Genomic DNA, 20,168 nt, shown 5'->3' on the forward strand with positions numbered 1-20,168 from the left:
CGCAGCCGCCCCTCGACCTCTGTCTGAAAAAGGGGGAGTTCTCCCTTTACCCAGCGGGGCACTACCAGACGCCCCTGGGGTATGAGCGGATAACAACCTTTGACAGCAGTGGGAACGTGGAGGAGGTGTGCCGGCCTCGCACCAGGATGCTCTGTGCCCAGAGCACCTACACCCTTCCAGGGCCCGGCAGCTCTGCCACCTTGCGCATCACTGCCGCTGAGAAGAAGATGCAGCAACCCTGCACCAGTGCCACCCTGAACCGGCTCACGGTCCCGCGTTACTCCATCCCAACTGGGGACCCGCCGCCCTACCCCGACATCGCCAGCCAGCTGTCCCAGGACAGAAGCATCGCACAGAGGCTGGACAGCAGTATCATTCATGCAACTCTGCGGAGGAACAGCAGAGAGGCAGCCCTGAAAATGGCTCAGCTGGTGGACGGTCGGAGAGCCACCTTGCAACTTCCCCCGAAGGCCAAGAGCAGCGTTGTGACAGCGCAGTACCAGCAGAGAGTACCCACCGCCTTGTACACCTGCAGCCAATGCAGCAGCGGTGGTGGTGGCAGCAACGTGAGCACTGGTGGTGTGGGCAACATCACTAGTGCCAACGCTAGTAGCAGCACTTCCAGTATTGGTGGCATGAGACCTGATCTGAGCACGGGGAGTGGCTCCCAGCACAGCTCTGTCATTGCTCACTCTGTCAGTACTTCGCCTCTGGCCTCCCAGTCCTCCTACAGCTTGCTGAGCCCGCCTGACAATTCCCGTGACCGAGCGGATTATATCAACTCCGCCTTCACGGAGGATGAGGCCCTTTCTCAGCACTGCCCAGTGGAGAAATCAATACGGCACGTACCCGTGTCCTTGACGGAGGCTGCCCTTGGTGTAAAACGGCCACCACCATACCAGTGGGACCCTATGGTGAATGAAGAGATATGGGTTCCTCAGGAAAGGACATCTCAGAGCTCGGTGCCCAACCCTCTAAAACCTACTCCTCTCATCATCGGTCAAGCTCAACATCTCGATATGTCTCGAGTGCCGTTTGTTTCCCCCTGGTCAAGCTCAACATCTGGATATGTCTCGAGTGCCGTTTGTTTCCCCCAAGTCTCCAACCAGTCCCACTGCCACTTTCCAGACGAGTTATGGGGTTGGAGTACCTTACCCAGGAAGCTACAATGCCCCTCCCCTTCAGGGAATGCAGCCCCCCTGCTCCCCCAAAGAAGCTCTGGCCCCAACACAGTTTGCACAGCAGGAGCCCACAGTCGTGCTTCAGCCAGGTTATCCATCCAACCTCTCCTATTGCCCTTTGCCACCCATGTACCCGGGAAGTAGCGCCTGCTCTAGTTTACAGCTGCCACCAATCGCCTTGCACCCATGGAGCTCCTACAGCGCCTGCCCACCCGTACAGAACCCCCAGGGCACGTTGCCCCCCAAGCCGCTCCTCGTGGTGGAGAAGCCGGTGATGTCTCCCCCGCCGGCAGAGCTGCAGGGCCACGTGGGCACAGAGGTAATGGTGGAGACAGCAGACACCTTCCAGGAAGTGCTCTCCTTGACAGAAAGCCCCGTTCCTCAAAGGACGGACAAATTTGGCAAGAAGAGCCGGAAGCGCCTGGACAGTCGAGCTGAGGAAGGAAACGTGCAGGCTATCACCGAGGGCAAGGTCAAAAAGGAGGCAAGGACGCTGAGCGACTTCAATTCGCTAATATCCAGCCCTCGGCTGGGGAGGGAGAAGAAGAAAGTCAAGAGCCAGAAAGACCAGCTGAAGTCCAAGAAGCTAAACAAGACAAACGAGTTTCAGGACAGTTCGGAGAGCGAGCCAGAGCTTTTTATCAGTGGGGATGAACTGATGAACCAGAGCCAGGGCAGCAAAAAGGGTTGGAAAACCAAAAGGAGTTTGAGGACAGCCAGTGAGCTGGATGAATTCAAGTGCCGGAAGGCCAGCGAGAAGGAGGATGGGAGGCTGGGGAGCCAGGGCTTTGTGTATGTGATGGCCAACAAGCAGCCACTGTGGAACGAGGCGACGCAAGTCTACCAGCTGGACTTCGGAGGGCGGGTGACCCAGGAGTCGGCAAAAAACTTCCAGATAGAGCTGGAAGGACGACAGGTAGGAGGGGGGGGAATACACAGGCCGGGCTGGGGGACGGGGGGTGGGAGAGCCGTGCCAGAAATAAGCTCTGCCTCTCACATGGCTGAGTGCCTCCCGCTCGTGTTAGCTGCTCCGTGAAAAAAACCTTTGCCACGTGGTTGATAAAAACCAGCCGTCAAAGGTCTAGATTCAGAATGGATGGTGAAGTTTATTTATAAAGTAAATGTACAAAATATGTTTGGTCTTACTCCAGTTGGACATGGGAATAAGGGCCTCCTTTAGTCTCACTGGCTCTCACTTCTGAAGGTAAGTGGGTTTTGTAATAAAAACAACAGATCTCCCCAACAGTAGCTGCATTTGCTGTCGGTGGTTGTGGATGGCAGCTAGCTGAATGAACACTGCTCCCTTCTTGCGATGCTCGCAAAGGTTAGCCAGTCAGCAGGGAGCTCAGGCAGAGACGATGGACAGGCAGTTAGGTTCCCTCCACACCAAAATTTCCCCTCGTGGGTTACCAGGCCTCTCAGGCTGGTTCTTAATGCTAGAGGAAGGGAGGCGCTGACCCTCCCCCAGAACAAGGGGCTTCTGAACCACCCATGGGTAGAGGGGTTTGTGGATAGTTCAAAAAATCAAAACGTTTAATTTTAGGCTCTCTCACCTTGGCCTGAGTGGGATGTTACTACACCAACCCAGGCTATTAATTGGTATCAATCAGCAGGACACTGGACTGAGATTCGGGAGACGTATATTTATTTTCTTGTCCAGCTGTCCCATCTCTGTAAGTCACTTTTGATTTAGTAAAGACATCAAGGCTCTCAACTCCCTGTGATTTAGCTTGGCAGTTAGATGTCTTAAATATCCAACATGCATGACCAGTGGTAGTCTTTTGGTTTTGTTTGTCTGTAACAACAGCTCATTAAAAAGGCAGTGATCAGAGCCATTTATATCCCTTTCTTCTTCAGTTAAATGGCTGTGGATATGTGCCCGTGGACAGCTGCGCAGGATCACCCAGCCACAGATTTTGTTGGTGGGGAAACAAAGCCTGACTCGACTTGCACAGACAGCCTCCATGCTAGCTCAAGGAACTTCACTGTAGAGCAAATACGGTCTGGGCTTCTGATGAAGCGAATGAAAAAGCAGTAATAATAGGCCAAACTTCAGATATTCCCTGCCCAAAACAACGAACAACCTGGCTAGCCTTGCTTTACATTTTGAACAGCTCCCACTGCCCCTTTGGGCATTCGTTCTCTGTATAATTATGTGCTAGTGAAGTTTGTGCAAAGGAGAACAGAACTGCCAAGAACACACAGCTTACCAGCTCTGAAGTGCTAGAGTCAGGAGATTGGTTATTCCCCTTTCCTAAAAGCTCCTTTCTTTGAAAACAAAATCTGTTCTTCTGATGGGCTGATTGATGACAGGATTCTCTCCAAGGGAGAGAATGGTATTTTCCTGCAGGAAGTGTGGTGCTGGTGTAACCCACATCTGCTGAAGTAATTGGTGACAATCTACTTACACCAATGCTGTATACAGTCTAGCATGTTTTAAAGCTCAATTTACTCTGTAATTTACTCTGTAGAGTAAATTGACTGTAGAGTCAAATATTGCCGTCAAATACTCTATACAGACAAATAGTACAGTGGTCTTACTCTTCTTTGGCATCATACCCCATTCTGTGAGTAGCCCCATTCGTATTAGCTCAGGAGGTGAGGTGTTCTTACACAGGAGCAAAAATATTTCGCTTTTTTTCTTCTCTGGTTCCTTTTCTGTCGTTCACTTTTTTTGACCTTGTTCTCTTTTTGCTTCCCTTCTCCTCTTCCCCTGCTTCCCAGGTGATGCAGTTTGGAAGGATTGATGGCAATGCTTACATTTTGGACTTTCAGTATCCATTTTCTGCAGTGCAAGCCTTTGCTGTTGCTCTGGCTAATGTGACTCAACGCCTCAAATGAACAAGCAGAGACTGGAGAGAGGAAAATGTTAAACTTCTCATAAAGTCCAAACCGGAAAATGTCAGGGCAGCCTGCTTTAGGTGTGCAGAGGCGCCTGGGAGCGAAGAAGGCAGTAAAACTGGAAAAGTCTCTTGGTGCCCAACAGAGGGGCATTAACTCTAATCAGTCATGGGGTGGAGGGTGGGGGGCTGTTTTCAGTTTTGTTTGTTTGTTCGTTTGTTTGTTTTTGGGTGTTCTTTTTCTTTTTAAGCATTGTGCTGGGTCTCAGAAAGAGCGAAGGGTTGAGAGCCATTCAGTGTTACGTGGAGAGTGTGGCTTTTGGCTTGTTGTGGTGGTTCTGCCGTGTTTGCTACAGTAGCTGATGTAAGCTCATAGGGGGATTAAAAAAGACTGCTCTTTTTGATAGACTGCCTTATATCATGCTCTTCTTTTTAAAACAGGGAACATAACTTTTTTTCTGGTCCAGTTTGTACTACTCCTCCTCCTCCTCCTCTACTACTACTACATCAGTGATAGCAGCAAAAAAAGAAAAAAAAGAAGCTATAATACTTGAAGACACGTGTTTCTTCTCTGATCTCTGATAATAACTGAGCACCACAAGTTCCAAGGAGGCTTATGTAGGTCAATGTTTAATTTATAAATAATGATGTATTATTCAGAAGAGAAACAATTGTTATCAATGGGTGGTTTAAAAACCCACCGTATCAAAGAAGTTGATGTCTGCTTGTTTTGTGTGCTGTTATTGGGGATAAACATCTTTCAGTAGGTGACAGAAGATAGAGGAGGAAATAACTACGAGCGTTGCTTCTTTTGTTATTGGGGATAAACAACTTTCAGTAGGTAACAGAAAATAGGGGAGGAAATAATTATGAGCGTTGCTTCTTTGCTCATATTGATCAGCAGTATTCTCCAATTTGGCCTGTAGTTGAGAGAGGTACAGCGTGACCACATGTACCTCCAAGGCCACGCCTGTACATGCTTCTCATTTAAACGTGTTTACACTTTATAAACAAAGTCTTTCAAGCGAATGAGAAGGCCCAGTGTATTCAGTCTTCTTAGCAATCAGTATGAATCAAGTCCTACAACAGTGTATCAGTGCTTGAATTAGGAAGGAGACAGAAGTATAGCAAGTCATTACAGGAAGCAATTTCATCAGGAAAGCAATTTCATTACAGGAAACAACATCATGGCTGGCTGGAGAACAAATGAGTTGAAAGAGGAAGGAAAAACTGGACAGAATCATCCCTTTTATCACCTTGCTACTTGAGTAGTCTTTGTGACTGTGGTTTGAGAATATAATGCTCCAGCTAAGAGCGGGAAGCCAAAAGTTTACATGGAGTGTTACAGAGGAAGGCTCAATAACTGTAGCATGACTCCCTGCAGTTCTTACGGACTGAGCATTTCAGAAGGGTTGCTTGCACAGAAGAGTTTCTGTGTTGTCCTTGTGTTGTGCACATATTTGTTTGCTTTCTCTCTTTCCTCCTTGCCTGCATTTTGCTATGGAATATATTTTGATATGGAAGTAGTTTCCCCAGTAATACACAAACCCCCAAACTATTCATGTAATTATTTGGACGTTAGATTACAAAACGTAACTGCAGATTTCCTTCAGAAATTACTCTTTTGAAGTGAAAGGCATGCTGACAAAGATATGTTGGTTGAGGTGTTGACGGCTGCTTTGTCTTTGTCTTTCATCCACAGTTTAACTTCTTACTTGAAAAACTCGGTATAACTTAAGATGAATAGGCGTGATTTTCTCTCTTTGCTTTTCTTAAATCCTAATGGTAGGACAGATGTGTGTTGCATTTGATTCTTTCTAGAGGAACGTATCACATAAGAGAAGACCCTGCTGTAGTAGAAGTTGCCAACATGCAGTGAGCTTATAACTTCTGCTCTGCTGAGGCTTCTAGAGCTGTGCAGCACAGAGGGAGTAATTCCAGTCAGAGAGGCGTTTCAGAGAGTTGCCAAGGGAGGTGACGAGGCAGATCAATCACAGGTAATGTCCCGCAGGGTAAGTCCAGGAAAAACCACCTGCAAAATGGTTTTCTTGGAGAGAGGAAGCAGAGGTAGGAAGGAAGGAGGGGGGAAGTAGATGGTACCATGCCTGTATTATCCCAAAGCTCAGCAGCTTCTGCTTGCGTCTGGGAGTGGTCAGGCACACATTCCCCTTGGCATCTGGCAGATCGTTGTTTGGTTTAATTAATTTAATTTTGTTGAATTTCTATCAGTTGTCTGGGTCCATTTGTATTCTTTCTCACGTGCATGATTTATTCAGCAGTTTGAGTGCCTGTATGTATAATGTGGAACAGAGGAACCGAAATGGATTTGGTTCTGGTCCCTTTAAAATCAATGGAAGTGTTTCCCTTGGATTTTTGTGGAGGAAGCACTGTTAAGCCCTTTGTCTATATTGAGTTACACGCTGTACGAACAGTAGGTTGAATTCTCAGTCCGCTGATTCCAATACACAAGGAGGAAAGTTGGCGGATGAGAGTCCTCACCTGCCCTAAGGTCTGTGCTAACCAGTCATACCCTAAATAGAATATAACAGGCACACGCTGAACACTGTAAGAGAAGAAACATACCATGGCTTGCTGGCTTGCTTGCTGAGGGAAGGGCCGCTCAGTCACATGTTAGAAATCTTCAGCTGGAAGGAACATCACCTGTAGTTTTAAGCCAAAATTCTTATTACGTGGAAAAAACATGAATGTTTTTTCTGAACAAAATCTAATCTAAATAGAAGGACTTCTGCATGCAGTTTCTTTAACCTTCCAGGGAACACTATTCTGCTTCACTTGGTTCGTTGCCAAATTTTTCCAATTATCAGCAGTTTTATGCTAATGGAGAACCAAGAAATGAAAGCCGATACAACAAGTAGCAGAGTTAGTAATTTGGTTTCATTGGCCCAGGTCATGATTGCGTCCTTCGGATGGCACTTACAAAGAGCCTTGGCATAGAAGAGAGCTGGTTTCTGCCCCAGCAAAGCACAAGGAACAATTATCAAAAATTAGGAAAATAAATGCAATTTCCAACATCCTTCCCATTTACTTGTCAGAAAATGCTATTGGAATAAGATAATCTTTTATCTTTTTGGAAATAATGTAATGGAGTCCCTTTAATTGAGGATTTTCATGGCGTAGAGAATACCCAGTATTAGAGAGAGAAAATACTCTCAAATATATAGAACTTTAATGAAAGGAACGGGAATTATGGAAATGTCGTGAGTGTGCAACTGGATCCTAAATTACACAAAGAGCAAGTGAAGGTGACAGTTGTTTTATTTTTCATTGAAGTACAATATAGGGAAATAATGGTCCCTTTAATTGAGGATTTTCATGGCGTAGAGAATACCCAGTATTAGAGATTAGAGATACTCTCAAATATATAGAACTTTAATGAAAGGAACGGGAATTATGGAAATGTCGTGAGTGTGCAACTGAATCCTAAATTACACAAAGAGCAAGTGAAGGTGACAGTTGTTTTATTTTTCATTGAAGTACAATATAGGAAACAAATTTAAAAAAGCCCCCCGCAAAATAATCGTTTAAATCCTGAAGATCATTATTGCATTCAGCCAAAAGATAGATGTTGCATTTTATATTTTATTAGTAAAACCCAGGTTTTCTGTCGATAACTAAGTTCTTCTAGGAAGAATGTAGCAAAGTGTTCAGAAATATCTAGTTCTTTTATACATATAGTAATTTCCAGTAGTTAAGTATGTTTTTTCCAAAGCTTTTTTTTAGTTGTGCAATAATTGTGACATTCTAGGGGCTTTATGGGGTTTTTTGTTGGGTTTTTTGGTTGGGTTTTTTGTTGGGGTTTTTTTTTTAGGGAATTTTGAGTGGTTTTTTAAAGATAATTTAATGCAGATTTTCTGTTAATGTCCAAAAGACAAATTATTTATCTTGCATAATGTAATAAGTGATTTAGGGATTATTTTATTACTATGTATCAGTGAGTTATACACACTTTGTTATTTATATTTAAAGAGCATCTTTGTAAGTAATTGTTTGCTAGCAGTATGTTTTGCTGCAAGAAGTTAAAAATGCGTATCGGAAGACCTGTTTTTTGCTGGATAGTATGCAAAATTTCATAATGCAGGCGGGCAAAAATATTTTTTGGTGGCTGAATGCAGTGAGTTTGCTATGGAGGACTGTGTAGACTACAAAGAGTGTAGATGACTTCTTTGGGACCTGCAAAAATCTGTCCTCCGCTGTTTTCCTCCTTTGTTTCTAACTATATATTTCAGTTGGGAGTGGTTTTAAAAATACAAGGCTTGATTTACTTTCCCTCTTCTTAGTACAGTGATTTTTCTTGAGATATAAAATAAGGTGGCTTAAGTGATAAAAAAGTGTATAATAATATAGGCTCAGTTTGTAAGAAGTTCATTGCATAGTGCGGTAGGGTTTGGCAATGGCGTAATTCAGTGCTATGCAGAGATACAAGCAAACTAGCTTGGAATAAGCTAGCTGAGGCACAAGAAATAGCGTAGCAGTAAATGCATTTTCCTCTGCTCAGACTAATAACACTCCTTCAGCTGGGCTCAGCTGATTCCAACACAGCCATAGTGCTTCTGATACCTGAGCTAGCACTGCACAGAGCTGATGGAGCTGAGCCCTGATGCTGCCTGCAGCACCTTTGCCTCTTCAAGATGCTCCATCGGAGACCTGGTGGAACAGGCGTTCCTCCACTTGTCCTTCTAGGTCTGCTCCAAGAGCAGCGTGCAGCTGCCGTGGGGTTTGGACTGCAGTGGCTTTGGGCAGAGAAAGCCCCGATGCCAGCCTGTGGCCATGGTGGCCGTTTGAAGTCAGAATCTGCTCCACTGGAGTTGCAAAGGGATGCAACAGAGAACCCGATTCTTTTGAAAAAATATGGCTGATATCCTCAAAATATAGCTCCTAACAGAGTCTAAAAATCGATACTTATAAAAGTCTGGTATGAAGTGCAGCATGCACGGAGTGGCAAATTTTAGCTTGAAACAGCGAGAATATCATGTTTCTGCAACACCCTAAGAAACTATGAGAAGGAGAGGGGTGAAAGAGGAAAAAAAGGAATTACCACGTTAATAATTTCGCGCTCGGTTCCAGAGGTAGCAGTAACACGTGCCATGGGCTGCCTGAATATTGGTTGTATGACAGTAAACCTGTACACAGGTTCATCTCAGTTAGGTAATCTTTCTGTGATGCAACCACAAGTAAAACAGTTCCACATTTCTCTGTCCAGTTTTGTTCCATTGTTTTTATGAAGATGCATGAAGGTGTACAGGTGTTAGACAAAGATATCTGACTTTGCTGAAGCCTTGAGCCTAGACTTTGTGTAGGTCCAGGCTTTCCTTGATGTGTCTTTTTAGTGTCCTCTCAGAAATTCTAAACAGATTTCAGAGCTTGCCTGATTGTTGCCTCAGACAATTTCTGTGCATTTGCTTTTTGCAGCCTGATGTGTGTGATCCTATGTTATCTTGGTGCCCTGTTACCTGTCAGAAACAGTTTAAATCCTCATATGAAGAGAGCAACACGTGCAAAAACTGATTTGATTGAGAGAAAGGGGAGAGGAGAGAGAGTAAGTTTTCACTAGCTTTTAAGAGTGCGTTTCCCAGAGCAACAGTTTGGAAATTGCACATTTCTGCAGAGCCCAAACCACTCCAGACCAGTAAATCTGACTCGGAGATTAGTAACAGATGAGTCACTTGCGTGGCATGCTGACAGAGGGCCAACTTCTAGCCTCACCACGTGGTTACACCAAGATACATAAGAGAATAGAATCCAACCCAAAATGTACTTTCCCATTACTATGTGGTTATAAAGTAAGAATGGCTTATATGACCCGTATATCCACTTAAGAAAATTATAAAGCATTAGCCAACAACTATATTGACCATTCCATATAACCCCCCTGAAGAATGCTAGAAGTAAAATCCTGGCCACAGAGTAGTCATTCAGATTTTGCCTTTTATTCCCATTTCCAAGATTCCATCACAGGAGAGCAAGCTGTTTATGTTATTTAGAGATTGGCATAATGGTTTTCCCAGTGTAAGAGAGCAAATGTTATCATCCTGCTGGCAAGAATGGAAAAATTCCGGTAGATGATTTTTTTCATTTTCAAGTCCCTTCACCTTCAAGGCAAGCACAATCCTCCATCAGCAAATACCAATTTAGAGTCCTGCTACCCTCAGGAGTAGTCTGCAGGTAGACACCACAGGTCCTCTTTGCAGGACTGGAATTTACATGCACCATTCTCGAAGGAATAAGATTAATTACTACTTGTGAACAATGGGCTACGTGAATTATTTTATCTTTGTATTTATTTAATTTTCTTCTAAAAAAATCCTGCAGAGAAGTTTTAAGATTAAAAGGCTCAGCTTTGCGTGTTGCCTGATATCTCTGAAGATGTATCAGGAGATAATTTCTTTGGGCAGTTTGATTGTTGCTGCATCAAGACAAAAGCAATTAACCAAACAAAAGAATGAAATAGGATTCAGTGAAGCAATTCTTGCTAAGAAAATTAAGAACTTCACCCTTCAACTTTTGATTTTGCAAATGGACCTGTAATGAGAAATTTGTGCTTCAAGGCAAATTGATTGTTGTGGAGCACTATGCAAGTGCACAGGTTTGCTGACCCAGAGCTGACTGCAGGATCAAAACCACATGATTTTGTGAGACACAAAATTAAATAAATGAAAACACCGAATACTTACCTATCCAGAGCGTTCAATGAAAAAATTAGATGGTATGATGTTAAAGCCTGCCAGTTTATTCTTAATCCTTGCCCTCCAGTTTGCATTATTACAAATTTAAAAATATGATCTGATTCAGCAATTCTGAATCCTAACAGATGTTGTCTATTTGTGGAATGCTTATCTTACCGGCCAAGTAGATGGTTTAAGATGTGGATTAAGATTAAAGTAATAATAAAAGAGAAACATTTTTGAACAGTGTGCAGACACCTGAGTTTCAAGTATTTCATCGGAATAGTGCTCGGCTTGTAATTCCTACCTATGTTGTTTCAAGCTATTTGTTCAGAACTTTCCTAATTTTCCCTTTGTTTCTTTTGTTTGCTTGATACATGTTTTGCCTTTGGTTGCCTTTTGTTTCACTATTTCTGCATTCGCTGCTTCTTTTTATTTTTGTGTGTTGTGCGTTTGGGGAAGGGTATGTCTGTTCAAGATCTCGTTGTTTATTGTAGATAAAATATATGGTGTTGTGGAATAGCATGGGGATGCATTTGATTGAAAAGGCACTGTAGTGTTTCCTGAAAAAGAAGGGGAGTTGCATTTGTTTATAAATGCATTATTTTGGTACTATAACTTTGAACATGATTTTGGATTTTTTTTTTTCCTTTTTTTTTTTTATTTAATGAGCATATAGTCATGCAGGTGCATGCATTCTTGAGCTAGCAAGCCCAGCATGTTTTTCTTAAGGCTTTTGAAAATTTGGTACACAAATTGTGTACTTTTACATACCTATACTATTTTTTAAACATATTTTTTGGAATCTCAAGTTTTCTTCTTTTTTTTCTCCTCAGTATACCATGGTATACCTGGTTTCCATTGTACTTAAAAACTACTCTTATCTGCCTCTCCTTTTATGTATCTTGTGTAATAGATTTTGCAGGAGGTGCCTAGAAAGCATTGTTGGTTTCCCTATAAAAATGTGGTTTGTTCAAATTCTTTACTGTCTACATGATTGAGAGATGGACTGATTGCCCTATTTTTCCTTGATGATTTGGAGTTGTAAGAGTTGTCCAGCTGTTGCTTAATAAAATTTTGCAGACTAGAAAATTCCTGACTTGTTTTTGTTGCATTCTGCATCTTGTCAAGCACCTTAGGTACTTTTAAAGCAGATGACAAATCTGCACTGGAATGACCTGAATAATAAATAGCCAGATGCCGTTATGCTTTCTCTTTTCAATAACTGTACCCGCAAGTTCCACTGAACCTGATGCGTGTACCAGCCCATCATGCTTTGTGTCCTTCATATGGGAGGGTGGATGGCAAAGATTTCATCATCATAATGTTCCCATCTGCCTGGATATCAGCCGATTCTTCTGCTATTTCTCCTCTGCTTGCTTTCCTTTTTAAGGAAATTACCTTTGGGGTTTGTGGTACTTCTCATTTTGTCATTGATATACTGGAAACTTTAACATTACCACGAGGGATTCCTCTGTCCTGTCATCTTTAATAACAGAATAAAATGCTGTGATGGCCAGTATTCATTCTCTGGTTTTTAACTAAAATAAGCATTCCGGGGGCTGAGGAAATAAAAAAGGTGGTAAAGTAGCTTACCTTGCATAATAAACATCCCAGCTCTGGCACAAATGAGAGAATCCTAGCATGGATCCTCATAATGGACCCAGGTTACCAGTGAAGTTTTGCAGGGGTCTGTGCTGGATCCTCACGTATTCATGGGTGGCCTTGAGAAGAGTTTGAACAGTGAGCTACAAAGTTTACTGATGATACGAAGTCATTCAAGATAGTAAAAGCAATGGCCAATCGTCAAGAACCTCAGAAAGTCTTTATGAAACTTGGCAATAAAATCGCAGATGAAACTCAGTATAGGTAAATGTAAAGTGATACACATGGGGAAACAAAACAGTTCTAACTTCACGTTTGCGGTAATGGCCTCTGAAGTGACCTCTACTACTCAGAAGAGACCTCTGAGAGTTTGATAGATTGCGCTCTGAAAACATCAGGTTGGTGCTCAGCAGCAGTCAAAAGGCGAAAATAAAATATTAGTAATGTTTAGGAAAAGAATTGGCGGCAAAGCAGAAAATACAGGGTCACTGTATAAAACTGTTGGTCACCACACTTTGCACACTGTGCGGTACCGGTTCCCTTGTCTTAGAAAAGGTAGATTAGATCTAGAGAAGATTCACAGCAGGGCAACAAGGACGATCAAAGGCATAAAACAACTTCTACATGAGGAATAACTGTGAAGGCTAGGGCTCTTCAGCCTGGAAAACAGAGAGCTTAAAGGGATTGCTAGAGAGCCACCAAAACAGGAGTAATGTGGAAAGGTGGGTAGGGATTGTCTGTTCATTGTCTCTTACTGCAGAAAAACTAGGAGCTATAAAATGAAAATAAAGTGAAATAATAGTGGGGCAGGATATCAAACAAAAGGAGGTGGTTCTTCAAGGAAGTGGGCAGCAGACCACTTTGCCAGAGGATGCTGTGATACAAGAAGTTTACAAGAATTCAAGCAAGACTGGAAAAGTGCGTGAGAGAGAGATCCGTTGGGACACTAAACAAACTACAACAGGGGCAGAAAGTTCCCTGGGCTGAAAATAGTCAGAGGCTGGGAGAGTATTAAGGGAAATACTGTATGAATTTTCTCGGTTCTTGCTCTTCCCAAGGAATCTGCAAATGACTATTGTAGGACACAAAACACTGGGCTTAAATGGATTCTCACTGTGAACCAGTGTCACCGTTCGTACTCCAGCATTTCTAAAACAAGCTTAAACCTGGAGCGTCAGGCTCTGGGAATGAGGAGAAGGGGGAGGATTCCCAACCCGGTGTCTGAATGCTTTGCACTGCAACTGTGGAAAGTCCTAACATCAGCACTGCTCAGGGAATGAGCTGGGGATCTGCCAACATTCATGAAATCTCCCTTAGCTCTGGATGAGTTTAAAGGTGAAATTCAAATTCTACTAAAATGCAGAAATTATGAAATTAGTTGTTAAGTTTGGAGACAGAGGAATGGAACAGTAATATAGCTTCTGTCACGGCTCTCTGCTTTGGCCTTGTGCTGTTTTGCTTTTTGCTTTAGCTAGTTTCAGTGTTTCCCTGAGCTAGTAACTGGCCAGGTGAACTAAGCTGATTCATGCAGTTTCCTTTTAGATCGAGGTTCCAGCAGTTTTCAGGTTTTTCCTTCTTTGTGTAGGATATTGACTTAAAATATAGTCATCTTCTGCTTCCCTGCCCCTTTTTAGTGTTAATTTGGGGGGGTCCTGCCAGCTACAGCACTGGTAATTGATTCAATCAGGGTAACAATTTGTTTACTCCTTTGCTCATGGAACTGAGCTAATGCAGTTTGGTTTGTTGTTCTGGAAGATCGTTTTTGGAAGTCCCCTCTCTGCTAGGTGCAACCAGCTAAATTTAACACATGTAGTCACTTGTAGTTTGTAAGTAAACTTCAAGTTCGCTGCATCACCTTCTGTACATGTCAGTACGGAAATGTGACTAAATGAAAACACTGGAGCTGTAACAAGCTCTTGAGAGAGAGGAGGCATGAAAGGAAGCAGACAGATCTAGGGAGGTGGCTTGTTTGAGGGAGATGACTGCTGAGACATGCCTGCCTGGAAATGGCAGGTGACGCAAATGCAAAATTCATCAATTAACAGGGGCTGCAGCAAACAAAATGTGAGCATTTCAGAAAATATCCTAGAAAGATTCCTGCGATCATTTTCTTGCCTCGTAGAGGGAAAAAGTAGCATTTACTTGTTCTTTTTTATATATGATTGTGGTTGTTATTGATAATAGTGCTATCTTATTTTTATGATTTAGATGAATACAAGGGCTATTTGTGCCCAATGCCCTCTATTTATGCTGCCTGGTTTAGAGGTCAGAAGGACATAGGCAGACAGTGAGTGAACAATATTTAAGCAGGGGCTTTTTAAACAGAAACAGAATACAGCAGCTATACATATACTTAAGCTTGTATATATGATTAGATAACTACTAGCTACATCATGAGCTTTTTCACCAAGACAGGTTATTGTTGATGTTCTCTGGTCAATGGCATGTTCCATTTTTTATTGGCATTACTACCAAAATCACTATCAATAGTAAAATAGCAGTCTTATTGCTAATTTTTTCAACAGCAGCCCAGCTTTCAATATGCAATCTTAATAGGATACACTCAGGAGCTAAGTAATTACCTAGTTGTGAGGGAGTTGTACAAGATTAGAAAAAAAAAACTTGGAGCACTTCACGTCAATCAAGATTCATCTCAGAACTTTCATCTCGCGCCTCATCCATTATAGCTGTGTATTGCATATTCTCATTTTCTGCTCTGTTTAAAACAGATACATTTCAAATCTTTTTTTGTTCGATCAAAGGAAAACCTGTTCATCTAGGGGAATGTTTTGCTTTGTTGCATCTCCTGATATTTTTATCCTTTCCAACTGCTCCACGTTTTCTTCCATTTCTCACTTCCCCATGGATAAGGAGGAAAGTTAGATTTGAACTGCAGTAAGTAACATTTCTTTGTTCTCCTCCTTTCTCATTGCACTCTGTGGTGATAGTCCTCTCTCTTAAAACAAGAGTATCTTTGTTCCTTTTGTTGCACAGTTTTCGTGAGATTAATTTCTTCCTTTTCCTTTCAAAGCCATTTAGGATTTTTTAAAATCTGAAAGGATGTTCATTTTAGACGAGTCTATATGAGGCAGTTATAGCAAAGGGAAGATACTAAAGATGATTTAAACATCACGGAGTCTTCTAATTCCCTCACACGGAGGCAGGCAAATGCAGAGTCTTATCTGCAGAAGTCACGGAACTGTGATTTGACTTCTGAGTGACTTCTCTTTCATTTTATGATGCTTTCTAATGAGGGAAGCATCCTTGTTTTCATCAGATCTATGAACGTACCTTAAGGTTTTTCTCCTTGAGCTGCTGTGGTAGCTAGTATAATCTGAGGTGACAAACATTCATTTTGACAGGCTTTATTTGTATGGCTTAGAGAGTCACTAAAACCAAGATTCCAGTTTTGTTCATAAATCCACTGCTAGTATTCCTACTTATATGATACTAATAATTTTATCTGCAGTTTAAAAAATATACAGGTTTTAGCAGATTTGAATTGCATCTGATCAACAGAACATATCAGTGAGTGTGAAAAAAGAGTGGACATCTTTCCAAAAACTGTAGCCTATGTATAATGCACACTGGAAGTTCTGCTATGAACTTCAGAAGTTCCAGATGCCAATGAAGTGTCCCCTCAGGCCATAAGTTGAGAGAGCATCCTTCGGACAGCTGCCAGAATCCACAATTAGATTCCACTTCTGGAGATCATAGAAAACTCGGGTGAGAGTAAAATGCATCACATTGAGTATCATCAGAAGTACTGCAGTATGTTCACGACGAAAAAGCTGTCCAGAGAGCAAGGCAATAGCAATTGAGAAAGGAGAGGCTTCTGGGAAGTCAGTGAAGCTGTCGGGGGTGGATCAGCAGCATATGAGACAGAATGTACCTTACCTTCAGAAGAAGTAAGGACAAAACTCATGAGCTGGTGCATTAGTGTAAATCACTTATATTCAGATATATCAATGCATAACCTACAATGATGGTCATCTGTGCCATCCTCACTAGAAAGATAGTGGCTATGGAAACTTTTTTTTGGTGGAAATTGTTACCGTGTGAATATTAAATGTGAAGAGAATCAAAATTTTAGAAGATGGTGAGAATTATGATCTAAAATCAAATATGCTGAAGTAGAAAATGGTGCATACTAAGAGCCATTTGCATCCATTAGGAAAATATCTTTATTTATCCAAAGATAACAGCAATCAACAACCTCATAGCAAGATTGCTTGCATCTGTGAAGTTACAAGCAAGCCAATGAAGAAAAGATCAAAGATGTGCAGCTGTCCTAAGCTGGAGGTCAGGTCTGAAGGACCAAAACATGGAATTCATTAAGATAAAGTGATATTTATCACGTTCCCAAAGTTGTCGTGTTAATCTACTATGTGTAGATTACTCGGTGCAAGAGACAAAGTTGAAAACAATTTGATCAAAAGAACAGATATTTAAAATGGTTTTGAGTAGAGTTTTACAGACAACTGATGACGTTAAGTGTCTTTAAATTGGATCTCTACGTTCCTTTGGAGGAATCTTAGCGTAGCAGGCAATTGAGAAGTAATCAGCTGAAGAGATTCCAAAGAACAGGATGTACAACGAAATTTACTCTCAAAATAGTTGTTAGGTGGTAATTACATGCATGAGTTAGTAATCATACAAAACAACTGACAGCCATGATTTAACTGATCAATTCCAAGATAACTCAGGAAGACCTGTAAGTACATATGACTTTAAAATACCGGGTAGGTGTTGAAGCTCTGTTTGAAAAGTTTGAGAGCACTAGATAAATGCAGTCAGTGCTAATGAGGCAGATGCTGTCGGTCCATTAACTGCTTGGCCAGTTTCCTCTCTGATGTTGTTGATAACCTATTAAAGTATGTAAAGTTAGGGAAGAAGCACATGATGATATCAGGAGGAATTATTATAGAAGTGATTCACCTTCATAGAAACATTAGGCCTAGATGTCCGTGTAGAAGTTTAAGATGTTTTCAAGTACCAGCGGAAAGAATGGAGTTGAAAAGTGCTCAGGAAAGGATGTTGGAGGAATTTGTTAGGACAAATATTAATTGTTGTGCAACACAGAGAGCTGAAGGAGTCCCTGTGTATTCCCTGGGCACTGGCGCCATTGGATGGGTTACAAGTGTGACTCCTACTGAGATCATCATTGTCTCTGTTACTACAGAATGAATTTAATCCAAAGAATAAACAGTGTTAACTAGGCATTGACTTCACCAGGTTATTAGCACTACCAAATGATACAGAAGCTGCAAAATCTATCTAATGTTTGATATTTCCAAAAGGTGATAAAAAAAGGTGCAGAGAGAGCAACAGAGGATCCAAAGCAAGTATTCATTTCGAGAACAGAACCGTGTACCAATGGAGAAAGGTTTTTAATCCCATCAGCAGCTCAGGCCTCATCAAATTCATGGCAGAAGAGAGTAAGTTTATGTGATAAATTCTCCATGTCATAAATGAGTCCCTAAGCTAATCAGTGACTTGAAAAAAATCTCAGACTTAATAAATTCTCTTATGAAAAGCTGAGGGACTTTTTTGCATGCAGACTGTGCCTCAAGTCATGGATACAAATCAGCCACAGTTACCCCTGAAGACATAACTATTCTTGAGCTTAGCCTTGGATGCAGCAATTTTATGTCTCGCCCAGAATATCAGATGATTGGAACACAAGGCTGGACAAGATTCACAGGCATCCATGAAGTCAAATGCTCCCCTGAGGCTGATGTTTGTGGAGCAGTAACAAGCCTATGTGTCTTGTTTGGGATGTTAACACTGCCAGTGCTTTTATGGGTGAGGGAAAGTTGGGAGATAGAAAACTCATGCAGGTGTAGCTCCAACCACTAGCAATTTCATCAGACGTTTTTGAAAATAGGTGACATGAAATCCCGTGATGAGCAATACTTGGTGTCAGTAAGTTTCTTATATTAGCCTTTCTTCCAAAATGAATGAATTACGTCCCAGCTGTCTTTGGGCATGCACTGTCAGTTTGCACTGTGTACAATTACGCTGGAATTTGGAGGCAGTTGCTGCAGTGCAAACCTCTTTTGCTCAGTCCTGCAAGCTGTGGCTAAACAACTCCTACCCAGAAGAATCGGGACAGGGAGTGGATGTTTGGATCATCACCCCCACAGCTGCCTTTCACATTTTTTATCAGGTGTGTCCTCCACGGTCAGTGCACATGTCCAAATCAGCAATGCCTTTTCTTGAACAGAGAGGTGCAAACTGCAACTCTCTGCCTACCAGGAGATTAAAGATGAAGAGAGATACTGCGTAAAATCATTTCACTGAAGATTTGTAAGACGAGGAGGTGAATTATTTTGTTTGAAATAGAATCTTACATGTGTTTTATGTCAGGTGTGTCCTCCACGATCAGTGCACATGTCCAAATCAGCAATGCCTTTTCTTGAACAGAGAGGTGCAAACTGCAACTCTCTGCCTACCAGGAGATTAAAGATGAAGAGAGATACTGCGTAAAATCATTTCACTGAAGATTTGTAAGACGAGGAGGTGAATTATTTTGTTTGAAATAGAATCTTACATGTGTTTTATAGTGTATGAACGTGTTAAGGGAAAATATTATGTTGTCTGTTTATGGTGCTTTTAAACAATGAATGTATATCATTCTTATTGTATTAATAATCAAATTTTGACTGATAAATATGTAAAGCTTAAATGTTACAGTGCAAAAACATGTCACCAACAGGCAGGGCACCATTTTTAAAAGCTTAATCATCACTTTGAAGCTACCAAAGGCTGTAGGATCTGAACGAAGTCCGGCAACACTGATGTCTTCAAAAAGCATTATTAAACTTTGCTACTTCAAATGACACCAGCAGCTGAATTTTCTGACCTTGGTTCATTGACTCCATGAGCTGAATGCTACTCCCAGGAGCTTTACACACAGCAAGCTCACCAAATTAACTGGATTTTCCTCCCAGGTGGTTCCTGACAATGACTTTTCTAACGCAGCGACACAGAGAAGCCCTGTAACAACGGTTATCTGTGCCTGACTCAGAGTGATTGAATAAGCTATCGTTTCAGTCCCTCAGTGTTGCATTCTAATAGCTTCCTTTTTATTGCCCTGTTCTTTATTTCCCTTGATGTATTCATCAAGCCAATTAAAAAGAAAAAAAAAATCAAAATAAAACCACCTTCAACACAACACTCTGGCTTCCCAGTGTGTGATACACACAGCGTACCAGCAAGCCTCAAAGGAACCTGATCTGTCAGTGATGGTAACAGTGTGGTGGTGGGGCAGGGGCTTTTTGTAACAGCGCATCAAGAGTGAAGAGGGAGCATCCACAAAGCAAACACCAATTCCTGAGGTGCACCTGTGGTAGGAATAGGAAGGCAGGACAGCTCACCCTATTTCATCATGCCTGCATGAATTCACCGAGAGGGGGACTTTCCTATGGAGTACGTGATGAATTAACATACAGACTGCAACTGTAGGGAACAAATGCAATCTTTCGAAAGCCAGAGGAGATGAGGGACCTGCAGACTGCAGCAGAGTCTTATGGTATGTCACAAAAATAAAGTAAATACGAAATACAGATCCTTGCTGCAACAGAAATCACCTGGGAGTGCAAAGCAGTGGATATAAGCAAACTTGCAGGAGGAGTATTCATTGTAATTCCCTGAGGGACCAGCCAGTCCACCCACAGGTAGCCAGGAGAGACAGCTTGAATCATCAAAGAATTTGAGTCTTGAGAGCAATGCAGAGATGTGAAAAAGCAAGCTGTGTTGTGTCCAGTCGCTCACAGTGCAGATGCAATGAGCAGTATCCAGGAGGTGGACTTGGTTTAAACTGTGACTGATCCCAAGAGCTGTAATTTTAATATTTA

General features: G+C 42.0%; 1 protein-coding gene across 1 annotated transcript in view; it reads left to right on the plus strand.

Moving 5' to 3' along the window:
• The window catches only part of TULP4 (tubby like protein 4), a 128,442-nt gene extending 121,127 nt beyond the window's left edge, over positions 1-7,315 (plus strand). The window contains exons 14-16 of the mRNA XM_009281556.2: positions 55-1,011; positions 1,061-2,097; positions 3,906-7,315. Coding sequence (XP_009279831.1) covers positions 55-1,011; positions 1,061-2,097; positions 3,906-4,022 — 2,111 coding nt within the window. The 3' untranslated portion in view covers positions 4,023-7,315. The remainder of the gene's footprint in view (positions 1-54; positions 1,012-1,060; positions 2,098-3,905) is intronic.
• Positions 7,316-20,168: the final 12,853 nt, after the last annotated feature.

This window comes from Aptenodytes forsteri, unplaced genomic scaffold (genome assembly GCF_000699145.1).
Source record: "Aptenodytes forsteri isolate BGI_AS27 unplaced genomic scaffold, ASM69914v1 Scaffold82, whole genome shotgun sequence".
NCBI classification, from domain to species: Eukaryota; Metazoa; Chordata; class Aves; order Sphenisciformes; family Spheniscidae; genus Aptenodytes; species Aptenodytes forsteri.